Below are 22,232 nucleotides of genomic sequence, written 5' to 3'. Positions count from 1 at the left end.
AATGTTTCAGAATGCTCCATTCTGTTCCCAAAACAAGTCAGCCTTCCTGAACCAGAGAACGCTTGTAAAATTTGATCTAGACCCTGCTTCTGTGCTGTTGATGCCTTTAGCGGCCTCAGACTCCACCCAGATCCGCCCACTCTGTCTCCATCCATGGAAAGGAGCCTGTACTCAACAGAGAGGAGGCCATGAGGCTCTGGCCTTAAGAGATGATGATGGACCCAACTCCAGGCCCAGGTGACCTTTCTCTGCCCCACAGTTACTCACTCAAACTGGCTGCCAGTCCAGCCCATCACCCAAGGGAGAAACAATGCAGTGGTCACTCTGGTGCCAACACATCGCCGGAATCCAAAGGGCAAATTAAGTTGCTTAATAAAAATGTGAAAACACAGGGCAGCCACTCACATGAAGTCCATGAAGAAATACGAGATCTGTCCCATCTCACAACTGACACCTGGAAGAAGGCTGACAGGCACATTGGGCTGGGTGTTTGGATCAAGAATTCCTCAGACCTCCCAGCATAAACAAATAATAAATGTGTCTGAGGTGATGAATATGCTAATCACTTTGATCTGATCATTATGCATTGTAGATACGTATCAAAATATCATACCCTCTCAACAGGTACAATTATTATGTATCCATGGGGGAAAAAAAAGAAAAAGGAGGAGGCTGGGTGTAGTGGCTCACGCCTGTAATTCCAGCACTTTGGGAGGCTGAGGTGGGTAGATTGCTTAAGCCCAGGAGTTCGAGGCCAGCCTGGGCAACATAGGGAGATCCAATCTCTACAAGAAAAAAAAAAGGAGAGAGAAAGAGAAGGAGAAATGTCTGGTGTCTCAATTGGTATCGAGCCAGCTGCAAGACAAGTAAGACAGCCCCTCCTCCCCAGTGCCAATCAGCCTGCAATCACAGAATGTGTGGGTGAGGCCAACTAGACCATCCTATTTCAGCCCAGTCGGCCCACATCAGGAAAACTGCCTAGCCAACCAGAGAACTGTGGAAAAAAAAAAAAAAAGGTTATTTTAAGCCACTTAAAAAAAAAAAAGATCCTCTGAAAGTAAACTACATGGATGAAATGAGAAAAAGACCGCGCAATTGATAAGTCACTTCCCAATGATCAGTAAAAGTCCCCAGTCCTGACCCCATGGGCTATGAAAAGGAGGAAGGGCTCTTCCAGTGCGTACTATGTGTAAAGCTCAGAACCAGGCTCCTTGGGACACCTAGAAATGAACCAGTTATTCCTGCCTTCATAAAGCACACAGTTGGCCCAGAGCAGTGGCTCACGCCTGTAATCCCACCACTCTAGGAGGATCCATCCAAGACAGGTGGATCACTTGAGGTCAGGAGTTCCAGACCAGCCTGGCCAACACGGCGAAACCCCGTCTCTACTGAAAATACAAAAATTAGCTGGGCGTGGTGCACACCTGTAATCCCAGCTACTCGGGAGGCTGAAGCAGGAGAATCTTGAACTCCTGAAGCAGGAGAATCTTGAAGCTTGAAGCTTGAACCCGGGAGGCAGAGGCTGCAGTGAGCAGAGATCACGTCACTCCAGCCTAGGCGACAGAGTGAAACTCCATTAAAAAAAATCCACACAATTTCTGCCATCACATGGATGAACATTGGTAACATTACACTCAGCGAAATAAGCCAATCACAAAAAGACGAATGTCGCAGGACTGGACTTACATGAGGTACCTATAATAGCTGAATTCAGAGACACAGAATAGAGAATGGCGGTGCCAGGGGCTGAGGGCAGGGAATGGGGAGTTATTATTTATTGGGTACAGAGTTTCAGTTGGGAAGATGAAAAAGATCAAGATGGATAGTAGTGATGGTCGTACAACAATGTGAGTTATTATTTATTGGGTACAGAGTTTCAGTTGGGAAGATGAAAAAGTTCAAGATGGATAGTAGTGATGGTCGTACAACAATGTGAATGTAGTCAACGCCACAGAACTGCATGGATAAAAATGGTTAAAATGTTCCACTGCTTCACTTGACTGGCCTTACCCAAAGAAACAATTTAAAAGGGTTAAGACAATAACTTTTGTTATGTGCATTTTACCAAACTTTTTAAAAGTTACAAAAATGGTAAATTTTAAGTTATGCATATTTTACCATTTAAAGAAAAGCACACAGTCTAGAATCACAGGGCAGATGGGCGTGGCCCCAGGTCTTTGCTGCCATTTTTCCTTAGGGCAAACAGCTACTCTCTGCCCGCCAACTTCTGCTGACTGATCAAGTCCTCTTCAGTCCTGCCATTTCCGGAACCTTCTCTGATCTCACTTCCCTTGAGCACATACATGTGTGCCTCTCCCTCTCTTCCGGTAACTGGTAAGTTCCCAGATGGCAAGAACCACACTCTCTGCCTTGCGCGGTGGCTCACGCCTGTAATCCCAGCACTTTCGGAGGCTGAGGCGGGCAGATCACGAGGTCAGAAGATCGAGGCCATACTGGCTAAGATCGCTCAGGTTGGAGTGCAGTGGCGTGATGCCGGCTCACTGCAAGCTCAGCCTCCCCGGTCCGTGCCATTCTCCTGCCTCAGCCTCCCGAGTAGCTGGGACTACAGGCGCCCGCCACCACGCCCGGCTAATTTTTTGTATTTTTAGTAGAGACGGGGTTTCACCATGTTAGCCAGGATGGTCTCGATCTCCTGACCTTGTGATCCACCGGCCTCGGCTTCCCAAAGTGCTGGGATTACAGGCTTGAGCCACCGCACCCGGCCGGGTTCCGCATAGTTTTACGGCAGGGCTCACAGCCGTCTATCATTACCCCCAGAGGCAGGCCCAGGGTGCAAAGACTGGAAAGACCCCCTGAACCTTCCTAGTTGTGCTTTGCAGGTAGCAGTGTGGGGTAGTGGGAAGAACACCGCAGGGCAACCACGTTCCAGACGGAACAGCTCTGCATTCACACAGAGACCCAGAATCCCAGCCCTGCCGCTTCCCAGTTGTGTCATTACCTGTAAATGGGCAGCCCCACCCCAGGGCGACAGATGAGCCCATGAAGGGCCCTATGGGAAGCACTTTGTCACTGTGCCCAGGGATGGCTTTGGCCCCCTCCCTTGAGGGGCCCTCAACTTGGAAATGGGACAGTCCATTCATCCAAACAGACTGATTCTTAAGTTATTAGATCCGGGCCACCTCATCTGCCACGGTGGATCATTAGGGCGACTTCCTCCCCCCACCCACCCCCATGAGTGATTTTCCTCATTGTTCCTTTGCAGACCAGCAGGCTCCACAGCCCTCTAAAGAACATCAGTAAACAGTCAGGCAGAGACAGATGGCTGAGCCAGGGAGGATTCCTCTTTCCACGCCAGCCACACATGGACCCACGTCAGAGGAAACTGCTGGGCAAAGAGTGTCAAGGTGCCCAGGGCTAAAACAAGCAGGAGTTTTAAAACATAACAGGATCCAAACTCATAGACTGTACAACACCAAGAGTGAACCCAAATGTAAACTCTGGACTTTGGGTAATAATGAGGCACCAATGCAGGTAGGTTCATGGACTGTAACAAACATGCCCCTCTGGTGGGAGATGTTAACTGGGGAGGCTGTGGGGGTGTGGGGGGTAGGGAGTATATGGGAAATTGCTATATTTCCCGATCAATTTTGCTGTGAACCTAATTTTGCTGTGCTCTAAAAAAATTAAGTCTTAAAAAGGAAAAACTGTCTGAGGGAAAATAATCTCTTTTAAAAATGTTTAAGTGGCCTTAGTTACTAAAAACGTCTAAGAGGCCTGGTGAGGTGTCTCATCCCTGTAACCCCAGCTACTCAGGAGGCTGAAGCTGGAGGAATGTTAGAGCCCAGGAGTCTGATACCAGCCTGAGCAACACAGCAAGACCCTGTATTTACAAAAAAAAATCTAAAAATTAGCCCAGTATAGTAGTTTGAGCCTGCAGTCCCAGCTACTGAAAAGGCTGAGGTGGAAGGATCACCTGAGCCCAAGAGTTTCAAGGTTGCAGTGAGCTATGATCATACTACTGCATTCCAGCCTCGATGGCAGAGCCAGACCGTCACTTAAAAACAAAAAACAAACAAAACATTTAAGGGGAAAAAATACAACCTAATGGGAAAGAGACTGTGGGACCTTGAAGACATTCGGAGAAGAATCCAGAAAGTCCTAAAAGTGGGTCCAAGTGGTAAAATTAACTCCTCAGCCATTTCCTGAGGACCTGCCCTGTGTGACTCAAGGCACTGGGATTTCCATCCTTCTATAATAATTCCTATTTTCATTTACTGACTTGCATTCAGCATCTAGTGATGTGGTGGGCAACATGGCCAAGTCTACAGGAGCTGTAGGAAAGGCTGGGCCCAAGGTTCTGGAAATCCAGAATTCTCCACCAGCAAAAACTATCAATTTCAATTTGCACATCTCCCTAAAAACCTCTCATTTTCTTCTTTATTAATAACTCTCCTGCACCATGGCACTGAGGGCCAGTTCAGGCTGGCTCTCCTGACCAACAGCTGGCCAGACAAGGCTGGTGCCCAGTAACCACAAGGCAATCCTCCAGACCCCGAAAGAGCTGATGTGCCTGCAAAGCAGGCTTCTGAATAGTACAGCCTTCCACCCCTGCCCCCACATAGGGACTTAGGGAATGCAGCCGGGCCAGACGGCAGGTCGTCGGAGCCGTGCACCACAGGAAACCCCAGCTGCAAATGGAAGATCAGCAAATGGAAGTACCTAACACAAACAGGACAGAGTGCCCATCACAAAAAGGCAGCAGCTCTAAGAGCCAAAAATAGCATCACTTGTTTCAAGAGGATTCTGACAAACCAAGCACATTCAACTCCTCCATCAGCAGAAAAAGAGAAATCAATGAAGCAGAAAACCAGATCAGCTTAACAGGGACCAGGACTCCAAAAGATTCCCGACAGCCTCACACACACCCCAGCCCACCCTTTCCTTACCCCAACGGCAAACTGTGCCTGGATCTCAAAACATAGTCCCCTCACCCAAAACGCCTGATGGTATATGCATCTAGCACAGAAGTTAGGTGTACAATCCCATAGTTTTAATCTTAGTGCTAGAGTCTGACCACAGATTGGGAGCCCCAAATAAGCACCTGTGGGTGCTTATCCTTGGCAAGATGAGGCAGCAGGAGCACACTGGAGGGTCAGCAAATGGGGCTGGGTTACTACCATGGAGGAGCCTGGTGGTGAATAATCATGGAGAAGCCTCCCATCAAAGCCAGGCAGATCAGAACGGGTGTGGCTCTGCTTCAGCTCCAGATAAAATCTCCATGCAGTTGATTTTCGGTGGCCCACTGAGTCACAACTGCCTGTCGCCTCACTTCCTTCTAATTCCTATTCTCACCTGCTGTGACTTGCGTTCAGGGCTGCTGGTTAGCAAGCAAACCTGACACTTCTGTGGCCTGGGAGCAGCCAGCATATCTCAGGTTTCACAAACGTGTCATATAACCCTTCCAGAACAGGATCAGTGGGGTGGCGGGGAATGCCCAAGACATAAATCAGTCCCTGCTAACAGCATCCGATCTGCGCGCTAGAGATGACTCCGGCTTTTATGCCATCCTCACTGCCCGGCGTGGAGAGAGCACAGGGCAAGGAGGGTACTGCCTGAAGCATCTTCCTCCAACTCACAAGCTGTACTTCACAAACACATTGCTCTAGAACCAAAGGAACAAACCACCTCCCATCCCTCACAAGACCATCCTCAACCCAATACCATTCCAAACACTAACGATCTGCATTCAGGAAGGAGTGGATGGAGTTTGTTCCGGCGCAGGATCCGCGTGAACCACAAGCGCACCTGATAATCACTCAAAAGTATCTATCCACTCCTCCCTCCCAACTTCTGTTTTGTATCCCCTACTCGTCTATGGTTTTCCTCCCCGGTGCAGATGTGCCCACGCACGTGGCGTGAGGAACTCACCTGCCTCTCCATGGAAGGCGCCCTCGCCATCGTTGGGCCAGATCTGCCCGGTCTTGCGGACGCCCACGATGGTGGCCTCGGACACGACAACCGGGCAGTGCCGGTGCCGCTTGTGGCACTGCGGCGTGGGGGGACTGCTGCTGTCGAAGGACTGTTGCGAGTTCTGAGAGGGAGAGCGGCTCTTGTCCCGGAACATGCGGTAGGTGGTGGGGCTTGGGGACACGCGGCTGGACTGGCCGGAGGAGAAGTCCTCCTCGCTGGAGGTGAGGTTCTCATTGGAGCTGCAGTCCGGGGTATAGCCGCCTCCGCAATCCTCAAAGCTCCGGGGGGAGTAGGACCTGCGGGGCCAGGTAAGGCGCTTCTCCTGCTCCGAGGTGCTCTGGCTGCGCAGGAGCGGGCCCTTGCCCTCCCCTTCCATCATGCCCCCGACATAGATGCTCTGGTAGGACTGGTACTCCAGGGGCGGCCAAGGGGACCTGCTACCGCCATTGGCGTTGATCAGGTTGTCCTTCAGGAAGCGGGGGTTCAACTCGGCGTCCTCGTAGTCGCCGTCGACGCCGCAGCTGCTCTCCGAGGAGCGTCCCCGGTAAGGGGGCCTGGATGCATCCCCCACGCTCGAGCCCGCGCTGTGCTGGGACTTTTTGCGCTCCATCTGCATGGCCTGGCTGCCCAGGGAGCTGATGCGGTCCGACACCTCTTTGTCGTTGACCTTCACCAGGCCGCGCTCGTGGTGAAACTCGACGTTCACGTAGAAGGGCTTCTCGGCGTCCGCCCCGGGCTGGCCATGGCCCTTGCGGATCCGCTCGAAGTTGGACCTCAGCGCCGCCACGCTGGCTGGGGGCCCCCGGTCGTCCCGTTCCCCCGACGCGGCTGCCCCAGGCCTGCGGGCGGCCCCGGGCCTGGCCTTACCCGGAGAACCCTCTCCGTCGGGCCGGGCCTCGGACTCCTCGGCGGGCGGTGGGTCGGCTCCCTCGGGGGGCGCGGGCTGCGGGCGCGGCGCGGACGCTCGGGGTTCGGAGGCGCCGTCGGGGGCCTGCGCCGCGCGCCGGAAGCCCCAGCGCTGCCGGTCATAGCTCTTCTTTTCCTTGGCCAGCAACGTCTGCAGGTAGATCATGCGGAAGCGCTCCTGGTTCACCTCCTGCTCCAGGCGCCGAATGGAGGCCTTGCAGCGTTCCAGCTCCTGCTCGATGTCGCCCACTGAGCGCAGCTCCATGCGCGGCGGCTCTGAGTCCGGGAACTGCGCCTTCCACGCCTCCGCGAAGCCCACCGGGTCCACCATGGCGCGGCCGGCCTCACCTGCGCCGCCGGGCTGCGCGCGGGGCCCGTCTCAGCGGCAGCGCGGCGGCCTCGCCAGGCCCGGCCCCGGGCGCCGGGCGGCCCCCATGGCCCCGCGCGGCGGCGGCGGCGAACAATGCCCGCCCACTCCCTGGTGGCAGGTGAGGCGGCGCGGGGCGCTGGGCGCGCGGGGCGGGGCGCGCGGGGGGAAGGGCGCGGGCTGCGCGCGCCGCTATTGTGTGCGGGGCTCCTCCGCACGGCGAGGCGCGGGCGCTGCTCTCCGCTCCGCCAGGCCGCCGCCAGACCCTGGCCACGGCCCGCGCGCTCTTCGCCTCTCGCTCGCGCACCGCCCCACAGCCCCGCCGCCGCCGCTCCCGCCGCCTCCTCGGACGCTACGCTCCGCCAACCCGCTCTCGCAGCACTCCCGCCCGGCCCGCACTCTGCGCCGCAGGAAGGGGAGGGCCGGGGGGCGGTGGCCGCGGCGCGGATGACGGAGCCAGGCGGTCCTCTTAAAGGGGCCGCGCCGTGGGCACAGGGCGGGGGAGCCCCCCGGAGGCGGCTCCCCCATCGAGCCGCCACCCTCCCCCCGTCCGTGTGCCTTTTGGGAAACTGAGGCCCTAACAACGGGGAATTGGACTGTGCAACTCACAGCCCAGGGGTCCCCCATAAAAAGGACACCGTACTCCCTGGTCCAGAAAGACCTTTCCAACACAGAGGTCCGGGCCAGTTCTGCAGTTCTGGAACAGGAACACTTGGCTCCCTTCCAGCCAGGAGGACTTCTCCGGCCAGTGCAGCCGCGTGTCCCCAAGCCCCACTACCTACCTCATGTTCCGGGACAAGAGCTGCTCTCCCTGGCAGAACTCTTAGCAGTCCTCCGACAGAAGCAACCTCCCGCCTCTGCCCCTACTACGCCGCAGTGCCGTAAGCGTCACCGGCACTGCCCGGTTGTCGTGTCGGAGGCCACCATCGTGGGCGTCTGCAAGACCGCGCAGATCTGGCCCAGCGATGGGGAGGGCACCTTCCATGGAGACGCAGGTAAGTTCCTCACACCTCACAGCCCGGCCTCTCACCAGCCTCAGGGCTGGGCACACTAGGGACCACCCAGCAGGGCCCAACTCACAGAGAGGCCAGGACCAGGCAGGTCACCCAGCGAGGCAGGGAGGACCAGGCTGAGTAACTAATGCCAGCACCCTTGTTTCAGCGGGCCTCTCATGTTGTGGATCTGCTGTGGGTGACTGCCACACGGGGTTTGTCACAGCAGGACCACATGATGGATGATAAATAGGGATTTCTCCCTCAGGTCACTCAATACCCACACCTGCCTTCCTGTGTGCTGAGCCATGTGTTTGTCGCCTGGCCTCTCTTGAGCTCCAGAGGTCAATGTAGTTTTTCCAGGACGACCTGACTCAGAACTTATCTGATTAGCCTCCCTCTAAGGGGGCCGCCAGCCTGCGCTGAGGCCCACAGGGCTGGGTGGAAGACAGAACAGCCCAGAGCAGGGAGTGAAACAAAATCTTTGATGGTTCTCCAGGGACACAGAAATCTGAGACACACTGGAGAGCACTCTGCAGGGAATCTGATGGGCACGAAATGAAAATACCCAAACCAGCCCGCTGGGTTAGGGGAAAAGGAAACAGGATTTGGCAAATGAATTACTGGGCTTGAGTCCTGACCACCTCTCCCTCTCTGCCTCAGTTTCCTTGAAGTGAGAGGAACATCCGCCTCCAAGTGCTGTTGTTCCTGTGTGGATGTTAGGGATTATCATGCCCTCCTCCCAATGCCAGTGTCATCTGGAGCAGATGCTTTGAAGTCCAATCTAAAGGACTGAGCCCAGGCTAGTAGCCAGGCCAGCCCTGCTTGGGTTCAGGTCTTCCTGCCGACTCCTGGCTGTGTGACCTCAGCAATGTCTCTCTCAGCTTCTCTGAGCCTCAGTTTTGTCATCCGTTCTTCATGTGCCCAATCCTGCTTCCTTTTCCCCTAACCCGGCAGGCTGGTTTGGGTATTTTAATTTTGTGCTCATCAGACTCCCTGCTCTTTGCCCTGTCTCAGATCTCCGGGCTTCCCTAGAGAACCATCAAAGATTTTGTTTCACTCCCTGCTCTGAGCTGTCCTGTCTTCCACCCAGCCCTGTGGGCCACGGTACAAAATGTTGAAAGCATCTGTGTAAAATGCCCAGATGGGGCAAACGTAAAACACACCCTGATAAATGGTGTGTAGGGGTCGGTTTCGTGATTGCCTGTTAATATTGGTGCCCCTGGAGAACATTCCTGCGCTGGGAAACCCCTGGGTCCCAGTTTCTAGGCCGGGTGGGCGGTGCGCAGCTCACTGCTGCCCTCTGCAGGCCTTGCTAACCTCCTGCCATCCTAGTCCCTTGGACCCAGCGGACCTTCTCATCCCCTTCCCATCAGGCTGCAAATAGCCCATTTTGCATGTGAAGAAACTGAGATGCAAATGATGCCCTGGCCACTAAAGGGGCTGTAATACCAGTAGTGCCATACTGAGCAGTGCCTTCATCCTCAGTGACCTCTTTTTTTTTTTTTTTTTTTGAGACGGAGTCTCACACTGTCGCCCAGGCTGGAGTGCAGTGGTGCGATCTCTGCTCACCGCAACCTCCGCCTCCCGGGTTCAAGCGATTCTGCTGCCTCAGCCTCCCTAGTAGCTGGAATTACAGGCGCCTGCCATCACGCCCAGCTAATTTTTTGTATTTTTAGTAGAGACAGGGTTTCACTATGTTGGCCAGGCTGGTCTTGAACTCCTGACCTCGTGATCTGCCTGCCTTGGCCTCCTATAGTGCTGGAATTACAGGTGTGAGCCACTGCACCCAGCTCTCAATGGCCTCTTCTTTAAAATGGGTATGATAAAGGCCAGGCACAGTGGCCCATGCCTGTAATCCTGGTGTTTTGGGAGGCTGAGGCAGGAGGATCGCTTGAGCCCAGGAGTTCAAGACCAGCCTGGGCAACATAGTGAGACTCCATCTCTGCAAAAAAATTTAAAAATTAGCCTGGCATGGTGGCTCGTGCCTGTAGTCCTACCTGCTCAGGAGGCTGGAGTGGGAGGATTGCACTGAGCCTGGGAATTTGAGGCTCCAAGTGAGCTAGGATCACACCACTGCACTCCAGCCTGGGTAACAGAGCAAGACCCTGCCTGTCTCTAAGTAAACTCTGAAGCTGTTTAGTTTGAGTTTGCATGCTCTGTTCTCTTGGCATAGCAAATGGCTTTTTGTTAGGCACAAGGACACGTTCAGATAGTGGCTTTCTCCCTTGTGGGACAGCCTCTTCTGGCCCCAAGGACACTACTGTCTCCTCGGGACTCCCTGAAAGCACCCCTATCCTGAGCCTCTGGGCCTTTCCTGCAGAGTTTTCTTATCATCCATCCCTCCCTAGGGAGGAATGCAGCAGGCATGGCCATGGGCATGGGCATGGGGTTTAGACACACATAACACTCTGTAATCCCCCACTCAGTGTCTGTTCCAACTAGATCTAAACTCTGCAAGGTCACAGACCTGTTTGTCTTGTTCCCCTATGTCCCTCATATAGTGAGCTCAGAGTAAGTGCTCAGCCAGGTCTGGTGGAATGAGGAACCAGATGTGTGCATGGCCTGGAGGGCAGATAGGTCACCGAGAGCAATGCCTTTGTATGGGGGAGGAAATGATAAGGCATTCACAGCCCAGCTATAGCAAAGGTGTGTGTGCCCTGTGGGAGAAGGCACATTCCAGGCAAAGGCTCGCCAGGGGAGGTGATACCTGATCTGGTCCTAAGGACAAGGACCAGGTAGGCAAAGGGCAAGGAGGCTTCAAAGTTCTGTATGAGGAACAGCCAGGTTGGGAGATGAGGCTGGTGTGGGCAATAGAAAGTGGGATCAGAGGTGAGGCAGGGCCTTGTAGGCCTGTACAAAGTTTGGATTTTATTCTAAATGCGAGGAAAAGCTGCTCAAAGGTTCTAGACCTGCACTGTCCGATAGAACTTTCCAGCACCATGGGCATGTTCTGTAATCTGTGCTACACAATGTGGCAGCCATGAGCTGCCCTGTGTGATTACTGAGCATCTGAAACGTGGCTGGGGCAGCTGAAGAACTGAATGTTTGGTTTCGTGTTAGTTTCAATGGCCACCGTGGCTACTGTATTCAACCGCACAGGAAGCGGGGTGACTTGCTGGGGTCTGTTGCGTGGAAGGTTGGGCGTGGGAGGTGGGAGCAGGGGGAGTGGTTGGGGATTGTGGCAATTGTTCACGAGGAAGGCATTGGTGACCCAGAGTAGGGCAGAAGCAAGGTACCCCAGAGAAGGGGTTAGATTTCAGGAGCATTCTGGAAGTAAAACTCATGGGACTTGTAGATGGAGTGAGTGTAGGGAATGAGGGATGTTGGGGTGATCAGACCCAACACCAGGCCGTGGGGGCGACGAAGTCCGTCGGAGTCAAAGGAATGAGAAAAGACGAGAGAAAGTGAGACCAGGGGGCCAACGCTAGTATGGAGGCTGCAAAGGCCTCCAGCCCTAGGAGCCCATGCTATTTATTGGTGATCAAACAAAGAAACAGGTGGTGAGGATGTGGGGGTTGAAAGGAAACAGTGTATCAAGCAAATGAGCTACAGCTGTGACAGTTTAGCATTTTCTTTGAAACATATGGCTACTTGAGATAATGAGAGTGCTAGAAGCAAGGAGCCAGCAAGTCTAGCAGACATACAAGCCCTGCCTCAGCTTCTCTCCCGACACCCAGCTTTTCTCCCAACAGAGGGAGGCCAGCTCATGGGGATGACTTTGGGATGGTGACTGCAACAGGCAAGCAGAGGTGCCTGCACAGGGCTTCAGGTCCCCATAGCCCATCCATGAGCAGGCGTCAGGCAGATAGAAGGCGACCCTGTGGCACCAAGGAGCAATGAAGACCTCAGAGAGAAAGTGGAGTGTTGCCAATGAATCGCTGTTGTTTGTAGCCGTGGGGCTGGAGACGCTCCCCCTGCCTGCATGAGGCTGGGTAGAGAAGGGACAGGGACTGGACTGGGGGGAAGTAGAGGCAGAGAGACTGAGAAGGGACTGGCCAGGGAGATGATGGGGACCCCGGAGTCTGAGGGGAGAAGACTTAGTGAAGAAGGCAGAGCCCCATGCTGATAGCTGCTGTTCCCTCAGTGGGAAGGATGCTAGCTGAGTCTGGCATCATGAGGCCCGCAGGGCAGAGGTGGGCCCTGGAGCTTGGCTGAGCGCTACCCCAGGAGCCTTCTGAGGGGTTCAGCAGGAGGAGGGGGCTTCACCAAAGGCTCCACAGCTGTCTATGAGCAGTGGGTGACATTTATTTTCTTCATCATCATACTTTTCTAAATTCTTCATAATAAAACGCCTATCTATAGCTCACGCCTGTAATCCCAGCACTTTGGGAGGCTAGGCGGGCGGATCACTTGAGGTCAGGAGTTTAAGACCAGACTGGCCAATATGGTGAAACCCCGTCTCTACCAAAAATATAAAAATTAGCTGGGCATGGTGACTCCAGAGGCTGAGGCAGGAGAATTGCTTGGATCCAGTAGGCAGAGGTTGCAGTGAGGGGAGATTACGCCACTGCACTCCAGCCTGGGTGATGGAGTGAGACTCTGTCTCAAGAAAAAACAAACAAGCCGGCCGGGCGCAGTGGCTCAAGCCTGTAATCCCAGCACTTTGGGAGGCCGAGGTGGGCGGATCACAAGGTCAGGAGATCGAGACCATCCTGGCTAACACGGTGAAACCCCATCTCTACTAAAAATACAAAAAAAAATTAGCCGGGCGTGTTGGCAGGCGCCTGTAGTCCCAGCTACTTGGGAGGCTGAGGCAGGAGAATGGCGTGAACCCGGGAGGTGGAGCTTGCAGTGAGCCGAGATCGCGCCACTGCACTCCAGCCAGGGGGACAGAGAAAGACTCCATCTCAAAAAAAAAAAAATAAATAAATAAATAAATAAATAAAAAAATAAACCTTTAATAAAAAAAAAAAAAAAGAAAAAACAAACAAGCCAACCCACCTATCTTTTCTAATTAAAAAAAAAAATAGATTTTTTGCCAAGCGCCATGGCTGACGCCTGTAATCCCAGCACTTTGGGAGGCCGAGGCGGGCAGATCACGAGGTCAGGAGATCGAGACCATCCTGGCTAACACGGTGAAACCCCGACTCTACTACAAAAAAAAATTAGCCGGGTGTGGTGGTGGGCGTCTGTAGTCCCAGCTACTCGGAGGCTGAGGCAGGAGAATGGCGTGAACTCAGGAGGCGGAGCTTGCAGTGAGCCAAGATTGCGCCACTGCACTCCAGCCTGGGTGACAGAGCAAGACTCTGTCTTTAAAAAAAAAAAAAAATTTTTTTTTTTTTTTTCAGACGGAGTTTCGCTCTTGTTGCCCAGGCTGGAGTGCAATGGTGCGATCTCAGCTCATCACAACCTCCGCTTCCCGGTTCAAGCAATTCTCCTGCCTCAGCCTCCCGAGTAACTGGGATTACAGGCATGCACCACCATTCCTGGCTAATTTTGTATTTTTAGTAGAAACGGGGTTTCTCCATGTTGGTCAGGCTGGTGGCGAACTCCCAACCTCAGGTGATCTGCCTGCCTCGGCCTCCCAAAGTAGTACTGGGATTACAGGCATGAGCCACAGCACCCAGCTTTTTTTTTTTTTTTACAACTTTATTGAAATATAATTGAAGTGCCATAAGCTGCGCATAAGGAGTGCAATTTGATGAGTTTTGACATCTGTGTATACTTTGAAGCCATTGCCACAATTAGATAACAAGTATTTCCATCATCCCCAATCCATATTATGTTTTTAAATCTCAAAACTAAAATATAACAGAGAAGTGGGATTTTTGGTGATGTTCCCCCTCAATTTTCCTTGTTCTCTGAGTGTGGTTACATGATTCTATTACTTATTTATTTACTTATATATTTTTTGAGATTGGGGTCTCGCTCTGTCACCCGTGCTGGAGTGCATTATTGCAATCCTAGCTCACTGCAGCCTCAGACGCCTGGGCTCAAGTGATCCTCCTAACTCAGCTTCCCGAAGTGCTGGGATTACAGGCGTGAGCCACCGCGCCCAGCCTAGAGGTAATTTTAAAATCAAAACACACACACACACCATCACACACCCTCAGCAGCAGCCCAAGCAAAAGTTCAAGCAAACCCCTCCCAGAGGCCACCCTTTCCCTTTACTGAAGAATAGGCTGGGACCCAACAGCCCCCTCTGCTGGAGACAATGCAGAACTTCTCATGCCTCAAAGCCCTGGGGATGGAAAGCATGCAGGTGTCAGTCAACAGATGAAAGAATAAATAGAGGCGGGGCACGGTGGCTCACACCTGTAATCCCAGCACTTTGGGAGGTCGAGGAGGGTGGATCATTTGAGGTCAGGAGTTCAAGACCAGCTTGACCAACATGGCGAAACCCTGTCTCTACTGAAAATATGAAAAAATTAGCCTGGTGTGGTGGCGCATGCCTGTAGTCCCAGCTACTCAGGAGGCTGAGGCAAGAGAATTGCTGGAACCCAGGAGACGGAGGTTGCAGTGAGCCGAGATCGCGCCGCTGCACTCCAGCCTAGGTGACAGAGCGAGACTCTGTCTCAAAATAAATAAATAAATAATAAAGGAGAAGAAGTTTGAGACCAGCCTGGGCACCATAGTGAGACCCCATCTCTACAAAAAAAAAAAAAAAAAAAAAAAACCCAAAAATAAAAAAATTAGCTGAGCATTGTGGCATGTGTCTGTAGTCCCAGCTACTCTGGAGGCTGAGGTGGAAGGATTGCTTGAGCCAGGGAGGTTGAAGTTTTAGTGAGCTATGATCATACCCCTGCACTCCACCCTGGGCGACAGAGTGAGACCCTGTCTCAAATTAAATAAATAAATGAAAAGAAAGCCGGGCGCAGTGGCTGACGCCTGTAATCTCAGCACTTTGGGAGGCTGAGGCGAGCGGATCACGAGGTCAGGAGATCGAGACCATCCTGGCTAACACGGTCAAACCCCATCTGTACTAAAAATACAAAAAATTAGCTGGGCATGGTGGGCGACAGAGCGAGACTCCGTCTCAAAAAAAAAAAAAAAAAAAGAAGAAAACTGTAGTACATCCAGACAATGGAATATTAATCAGCACTAAAAAGAAAGGAGCTGACAAGCCATGGAAAAACACAGAGGAAACTTAAATGCTTATTACTATATGAAAGACACTATTCTGAAAAGGCTACATACTGTATGATTCCAAATATATGACATTCTTTTTTTTTTTTTTAGATGGAGTCTCGCTCTGTCCCCCAGGCTGGAGTGCAATGGCGCGATCTCGGCTCACTGCAAGCTCCACCTCCTGGGTTCACGCCATTCTCCTGCCTCAGCCTCCCTAGTAGCTGGAACTACAGGCGCCCACTACCGCGCCTGGCTAATTTTTTGTATTTTTTTTAGTAGAGATGGGGTTTCACCGTGGTCTCGATCTCCTGACCTCGTGATCTGCCCACCTCGGCCTCCCAAAGTGCTGGGATTACAGGCTGAGCCACCGCACCTGGCCTTTTTTTTTTTGAGACAGAATCTCGCTCTGTCACCCAGGCTGGAGTACAATGGTGCAATCTTGGCTCACTGCAACCTCCACCTCCTGGATTCAAGCAGTTCTCCCACCTCAGCCTCCCAAGTAGCTGGGACTATACGCGCACCATCACTATAGGCAGAGATTGCAGTGAGCCATGATAGTGCCACTGCACCCCAGTGGGGCAACAGAACCAGACCCTGTCTCAAAAAGAAAAAAATGAAATGAAATATTGTACTGATAAATGCTACAACATGGATGAGCCTTGAAAACATTATGCTAAGTGAAAGAAGCAGTCACAAAAGGCCACATATTGTATGATTCCATTTGTATGTCTTATTCTTACAAAATCAGTTTATGATGGCAATTGTTTTAACAGATAGATATAAAATGCATTGAGGAAGGGTGCTTTTTTCTTTTTTTTTGGAGACGGAGTCTTGCTCTGTCACCCAGGCTGGAGTGCAGTGGCGCGATCTCGGCTCACTGCAAGCTCCGCCTCTCGGGTTCACGCCATTCTCCTGCCTCAGCCTTTCCGAGTAGCTGGGACTACAGGCGCCCGCCACCACGCCCGGCTAATTTTTTGTATTTTTAGTAGAGACGGGGTTTCACCATGTTAGCCAGGATGGTCTCGATCTCCTGACCTCGTGATCCACCCGCCTTGGCCTCCCAAAGTGCTGGGATTACAAGCGTGAGCCACCGCGCCCGGCCAAAAGGGTGCTTTTAACAATTTTTGTTTCTTCTTCCTGGTAACCAGGTGCTTGAGGACTGGCCTGGTAGATAGGAAGCCGACTACAGATATGTGCCACCGATCCTGGCTTCCACTTTTTCACTGTTGTCAATAACATTGCTTGTTTTTTTTGTTTGTTTGTTTGTTTGTTTTTGAGAGTTTTGCTCTTGTTGCCCAGGCTGGAGTGCAATGGCGAGATCTCCGCTCACCGCAGTCCCCACCTCCCAGGTTCAAGCGATTCTCTTGCCTCAGCCTCCCGAGTAGCTGAGATTACAGGCACGCACCACCACGCCTGGCTAATTTTGTATTTTTAGTAGAGATGGGGTTTCACCACGTTGGTCAGGCTGGTCTCAAACTCCTGACCTTAGGTGATCCGCCCCCACTGCCTCCCAAAGTGCTGGGATTACAGGCGTGAGCCGCTGCGCTCAGCATGAATAATATTGCTTGAACGTGTATGTACGTGTATACAATGGACTGAATGTTTGTGTCCCCTAAAATTTGTATGTTGAAATTCTACCTGGGCATTGTGATACACACTTGTAGTTCCAGCTACTCCAGAGGCTGAGGTGGGAGGGTTGCCTGAATCTAGGAGTTCTGGGCTTTAGTGCACTATGCCTTTCAGGTGTCTGCACTAAGTTCAGCATCAGTATGATGACCTCCTGGGTCATCAATATGATGACCATCAGGTTTCCTAAGGAGTGAACCTGCCCAGGTAGAAAGTGCAAGCTGGGCGTGGTGGCTCACGCCTGTAATCCCAGCACTTTGGGAGGCCACAGCAGGTGGATCATGAAGTCAGGAGATTGAGACCATCCTGGCCAACATGGTGAAACCTTGTCTCTACCAAAAATGCAAAAATTAGCTAGGCGTGGTGGTGCACGCCTGTAGTCCCAGCTACTCAGGAGGCTGAGGCAGGAGGATCGCTTGAACCCAGGAGGCAGAGGCTGCAGTGAGCCGAGATCGCACTACTGCACTCCAGCCTGGGGATAGAGCAAGATTCCATCTTGAAAAAAAAAGAGAAGAAAGAAGAAAGCACAACAGGTTAAAACTCCTGTGCCAATCAGTAGTGGGATTGTGCCTGTGAATAGCCACTGCACACCAGCCTGGGCAACATAGCCAGACTCCATCTCTGAGGGGAAAACATGTAGGTATATATATATATGAAATTCTAACCCTCAATGTGCCTGGGAGGTGGTTAAGTCTTGGGTGGAGTCCTCGTGAATGGGATTAGTGGACTTATTTTTTTTTTGAGGTGGAGTCTCGCTCTGTCGCCAGGCCGGAGTGCAGTGGCATGATCTCAGCTCACTGCAACCTCCACCTCCCGGGTTCAAGCAATTCTCCTGCCTCAGCCTCCCGAGTAGCTGGGACTACAGGCACCCGCCACCACGCCCGGCTAATTTTTTTTTTTTTTTTCTGTATTTTAGTAGAGATGGGATTTCACCATGTTGCCCAAGCTTCTCTCAAACTCCTGAGCTCAGGTGATCTGCCTGCCTCGGCCTCCCAAAGTGCCAGGATTACAGGTGTGAGCCACCACGCCTGGCCGGGATTAGTGGCCTTATAAAAGGAACCCTGAAGAGCGCTCTCAAATTCTTTTTGCTATGTGAAGATACAGTGAGAATTCTACCGTTTGTGACCTAGAAAAGGGCCTTTGCTAGAATCAAACCGTGTTGACACCCTGATCTGGAACTTCCAGCCTCTGGGACTGTGAGAAATAAATTTCTGTTGTTTTAAAAACCACCTAGACTATGGCAGGCCCCCACTAAGGCAATGTACTTGTTTGAGTCTGCTTTCAGTTCTTTGGAGGATATACCTAGGGACGGTATATTTCTGGGCCATGTCATGTGGCAATTCTATGTTTTACTTTTTGGGGAACTGCACAGGTGCCTTTTTCTTTTTTCGCTGTTTTTTTTTTTTTTTTTTTTTTTTTTAAAGGGTCTTGTTCAGTTGCTTAGGCAGGAGTTCAGTGGCACAATCTCAGCTCACTGCAGTCTCAAGCTCCTGGGCCCAAGCGATCCTTCCACCTCAGCCCCACAAGTAGCTGGGACTATAGGCACACACCACCATGCCCAGCTAATTTTTATAGTTTTTGTAGAGACAGAGTTTCGCCATGTTGCCCTGTTCTCGAACTCTTGAGCTCAAGCAATCCGCCCACCTCCACCTCCCAAAGTGCCGGAATTACAGGTGTGCACCACTGCACCCAGCCAAGGTGCCTTTTTCTAATTCACCCAAAGGCCCCATGTGGGTGGGTGCGATGGCTCTGCTCATGAGGGTCACACAGTCTTCAGGGGGTCCTATCCAACCAGCCCTCACCAGGGGCCCAGCCTGGAACTGAGGTCCCTCAGCGTGATTTCTTTCCACCTCCCCAGCCGTTACCCCAACAAGAGGCAGGGAAAGGGGCTCACAGAGTGGCCCCCACCAAGTCACACAGCAATAACTGGGGGCCCAGACTTGAGTCCAACCTCCTGAGTCACAATCAGTACTTTTAACCATTTGTACCATCAGGCAAGACATTGTAGATGGCTGGGCTTTCTGCCCTCAGATCTTCATAAGCCCAAATTAAAAGCCTGCGTGAGCTTTTATTCTTTCTTGCTCCTTTTCCACCCTGTCTCCACCCCTGTCCCCACCAACTTGGGAGGCTGGAAGCCAGAGGAGGGCTCCCTTCAAGCAGGATGTGGCCATGTGACCACCATCCATCATCTATCGTCCATCATCTGTCATCTGTCAACCCTAGGGACCTGGGGGCAAGATCAGAAAACTGGGCCATCAATACAGCTGTCCTTTATCCCTGCCCCCAGCCAGAGTGCAGAGCAAAGATCTGAGGGCCATCTTTGTCCGGTGAGAAGCGAGCCCTTGTGGAGCTGCTGGTCACAGGTTCTGAGTGACTGGGGCTGTGAGCCTTCCCTTCCAGACCTGGGCCCCTCCTCAGAACTCCACTGCCTTCTGCAGAATCAATTATTGATGAGGTCCCTGCAGCCAGGAGAATCCCAGCGGATCTCCTGGCCACCGTTGGCAGCCTTCACAGGAGGCAAAATTGCTGGGACAAGATGAGCTTGTTCCCGAAGACAGGGCCAGTGAGTTGATCCAGGCTGTGGCTTCCAGTGGGCAGAGGCCCAGAGCACCCTCAGGCTAGTGGTGCCAACCACCTGTCAGGGAAGAGGGAGCCCAGGCCTGGTTTGCCTCCCAGACCACCCACCATGTGTCCCAGAAGACAAGGGGTGAGCCTGCTGACAGTGCCCAGGGACAGGAGTCCCATGCCTGCTCCCTCCCCTGCCTGGGGCCCAGGCTCAGACACTGGCTAGTGGCCCTGAATACTGAGGGCGTGCCTGGACAAAGGGGAGGAGGCCAGGAAGGGTCTGTGTTGCCTGGAAGGAGCATGTGACAGTCACACATCCTGGCTGCTCATCAGTTTCCTTCAGGGAAAGGCTGACATATGGGAGATGACATTGGTAGTCCACAGCAGATGGCAGAGGAGCCTGGGAACTGCTGGGAGGGCATTGCATCTCACACAGTGCCCGAAGCGGCAGGTGTCTGTGTGTGTGGGGGATGGGGTGGTGCCCAGGGTCCACCCCGTCTCCAGGAGCTGCTTCTCCCTCAGGAGAGGAGGGGTCCCTCTCTGTGCTGTGACTTTCTTCCTCTGAAACCCCCCACATGTCTTCTCTCATCCCTGCCCTGGGCTCCCTTGGTTGCTGTGTCCCTCTGCAGTCCCCTCCAAGCCTGGGATTCCTTGGCTACCTGCCAGCATCCCCAGGGGCCCAGGACTCCAAGAGCTGGAGGGAGCTGCCTCCCAATCTAGCCCTGCCTGTGTGGACCCAGGGCTTATGCCCCATGCCAAGCCTGGCTCACCTGTGAAAATGGGGTCGGGCTGGCATCTGCCGTGTGGGCTGTGGGAGGAGTGAATGGGAGAATGCAAAGGCTGGGCCAGAAAGCGGGCTCCAGGAAAGCTGAATGCATGAATGAGTAAGAATTAGTGCAGCCTGGGCAACACAGTAAGACCCTATCTCTGTGAAATTTAAAAAAAATTAAAAATTAGCTGGGCATGCTGGCTCATTCCTGTAGTCCCAACAACTTGGGAGGCTGGGGTGGGAGGATTGCTTGATGATGGAAAGTTGAGGCTGCACTGAGCTATGATCACGCCATTGCATTCCAGCCTGGGCAACAATGCGAGACCCCATCTCAAAAAAAAAAAAATGAGAATTAGTCAATGAAGCCAGGTGCAGTAGTGCACCTGTAGTCCCAGCTACTCAGAAGGCTGAGACAGGAGGATTGCTTGAGACTGGGAGTTTGAGGCCAGCCCAGGCAACACAGTGAGACCCTGGCTATGTTGCCTTAAAAAAAAAAGAAGAAGAAAAAATTTAAATTAAAAAAGAGTCAATGAATGAGTGAATGTGTCAATTTAACCAATCCTCTGTCCATTTCAGTATTCAGCTACCTAGATTGTAGGTGACCTGAGTTCTCCTGGGTTAAGATGCCCTGCATCCCTCCAGAGAGTGGTTTGTCTGGCAGTGGTCCATTCCATCCCCCAGGCTGAAATGTGAGTCGAATGGATCCTGCTGGCCTCCTCCACTCCAGAGGCCTGTAGCAGGGCTGGGAGGAGGGGGAGGCAGGCAGGCACCCAGGGCACAGGGTTGAAGTACACTGAGAGCAATTGCCTTGCTCTGGTCCCTGTGGAGCCTCTGTCACCATGGCTGCTGGTGTCCTCTCCCACCATGCTGGGAAGGACAGAATCATAGACTCACATTGTGAGGGTGCAGGGAGCGGCAGTGAAGGGTAAGGCTCAGCTGGGGGACCCTGAGGAGGGCTGAGCTTGGTTGGGGCCATGTGAATAAACTCCTTTTGGGGTTCAACCCTGGGTGGCAGTGTGCTGGGGCAACTGACTGAGGGACATTGAGCCCCAGGGGTGAGGGCACTTGGAGAAGATTCCCACTGGGATTAGACTCCAAATGGGGTTGGCAGCAGAGGCAGGGGAGGGACCAGGAGTTCAGAGGAGGAGAAGGTGCTCAGGTGTGTCCCATCTTTTCAGCTGTCTGCACCTCAGTCTCCCCACCTGTCAGGCACGGGCAGGGTGGGGGTGGTAGTGAGCCCACAGCATTGCCGTGGTTAAACGAGCTTCCAGAGCACCTCACTGCATACAGGGCTGGCACAAAGAGCGTGCTCCATAAATGTGGGCTCTTGCTACTCCCCCAGGAGGCACCCCACTCCTGGATGACTTCTGCTTTGGGGAACAGTGGGTCAGAATTTCCACTGCAAGTGGTGGTGGATGGTGGGTGGTGGTGCCTGCTGGGGTCAGGGGTGACCTGGTTTCTGGCCTCACCCTCTTGGGATCCAAGGTGTAGAGCACCAGTTGTTAACAACATCGTGTGAGGCTGCACTGTGAGACTAGCCAGGCACTCATTCCAAGGCTTACTTAGTAGGCTGGTGCTGGGGACGCAGCAGTGAACAAGGCAGGCCACCAAGGCCACTAGGACGGTAAGGGAATTGTAAATCAGGATGCCTCAAAAGAAACCAGGATAGGGATCAAGGGCAACCTGACCCAGCTGGAGAGGCCAAAGCAGGCTTTCTTGAGGAAGCACCTCTATGCTGAGTTCATTGGCAAAGGTCAGGGTAAGGAGCTGTTGCATAGGGAGAAAGCCCTTGCCTTGCCTCAGGACAAAAAAGGAACAGACACTGGGACACAGCCCTTCATCTTCTCACTCTCTCCCTTAGTTCCCTGTATTGCACCCCCCCCATATTGGCCCCCAATGCATCAGACCTCCAGTTCTTCACACCCTTATGAAGTCCCCTCCCACACTGACTCTGGGCTTTGCACATTTGCCCAAAATGCCCCATTTTGGCCAAATATAGCAAGTG

General features: G+C 52.9%; 1 protein-coding gene across 5 annotated transcripts in view; it reads right to left on the bottom strand.

The window, feature by feature from the left end:
* Positions 1-7,609, bottom strand: part of BCR (BCR activator of RhoGEF and GTPase) — a 139,990-nt gene extending 132,381 nt beyond the window's left edge. For 2 of the 5 annotated variants that reach the window (XM_055251708.2, XM_055251709.2), the window contains exon 1: positions 5,890-7,609. In XM_055251708.2, coding sequence (XP_055107683.1) covers positions 5,890-7,168 — 1,279 coding nt within the window. In that variant the 5' untranslated portion in view covers positions 7,169-7,609. The remainder of the gene's footprint in view (positions 1-5,889) is intronic. The other 3 variants (XM_055251710.2, XM_055251707.2, XM_063623434.1) reach the window with 3 other exon arrangements.
* Positions 7,610-22,232: the final 14,623 nt, after the last annotated feature.

Source organism: Symphalangus syndactylus, chromosome 18 (genome assembly GCF_028878055.3).
Source record: "Symphalangus syndactylus isolate Jambi chromosome 18, NHGRI_mSymSyn1-v2.1_pri, whole genome shotgun sequence".
NCBI lineage: Eukaryota > Metazoa > Chordata > Mammalia > Primates > Hylobatidae > Symphalangus > Symphalangus syndactylus.
Note: the sequence above shows the minus strand (reverse complement) of the source record. Positions and strands in the feature narration are given on the sequence as shown.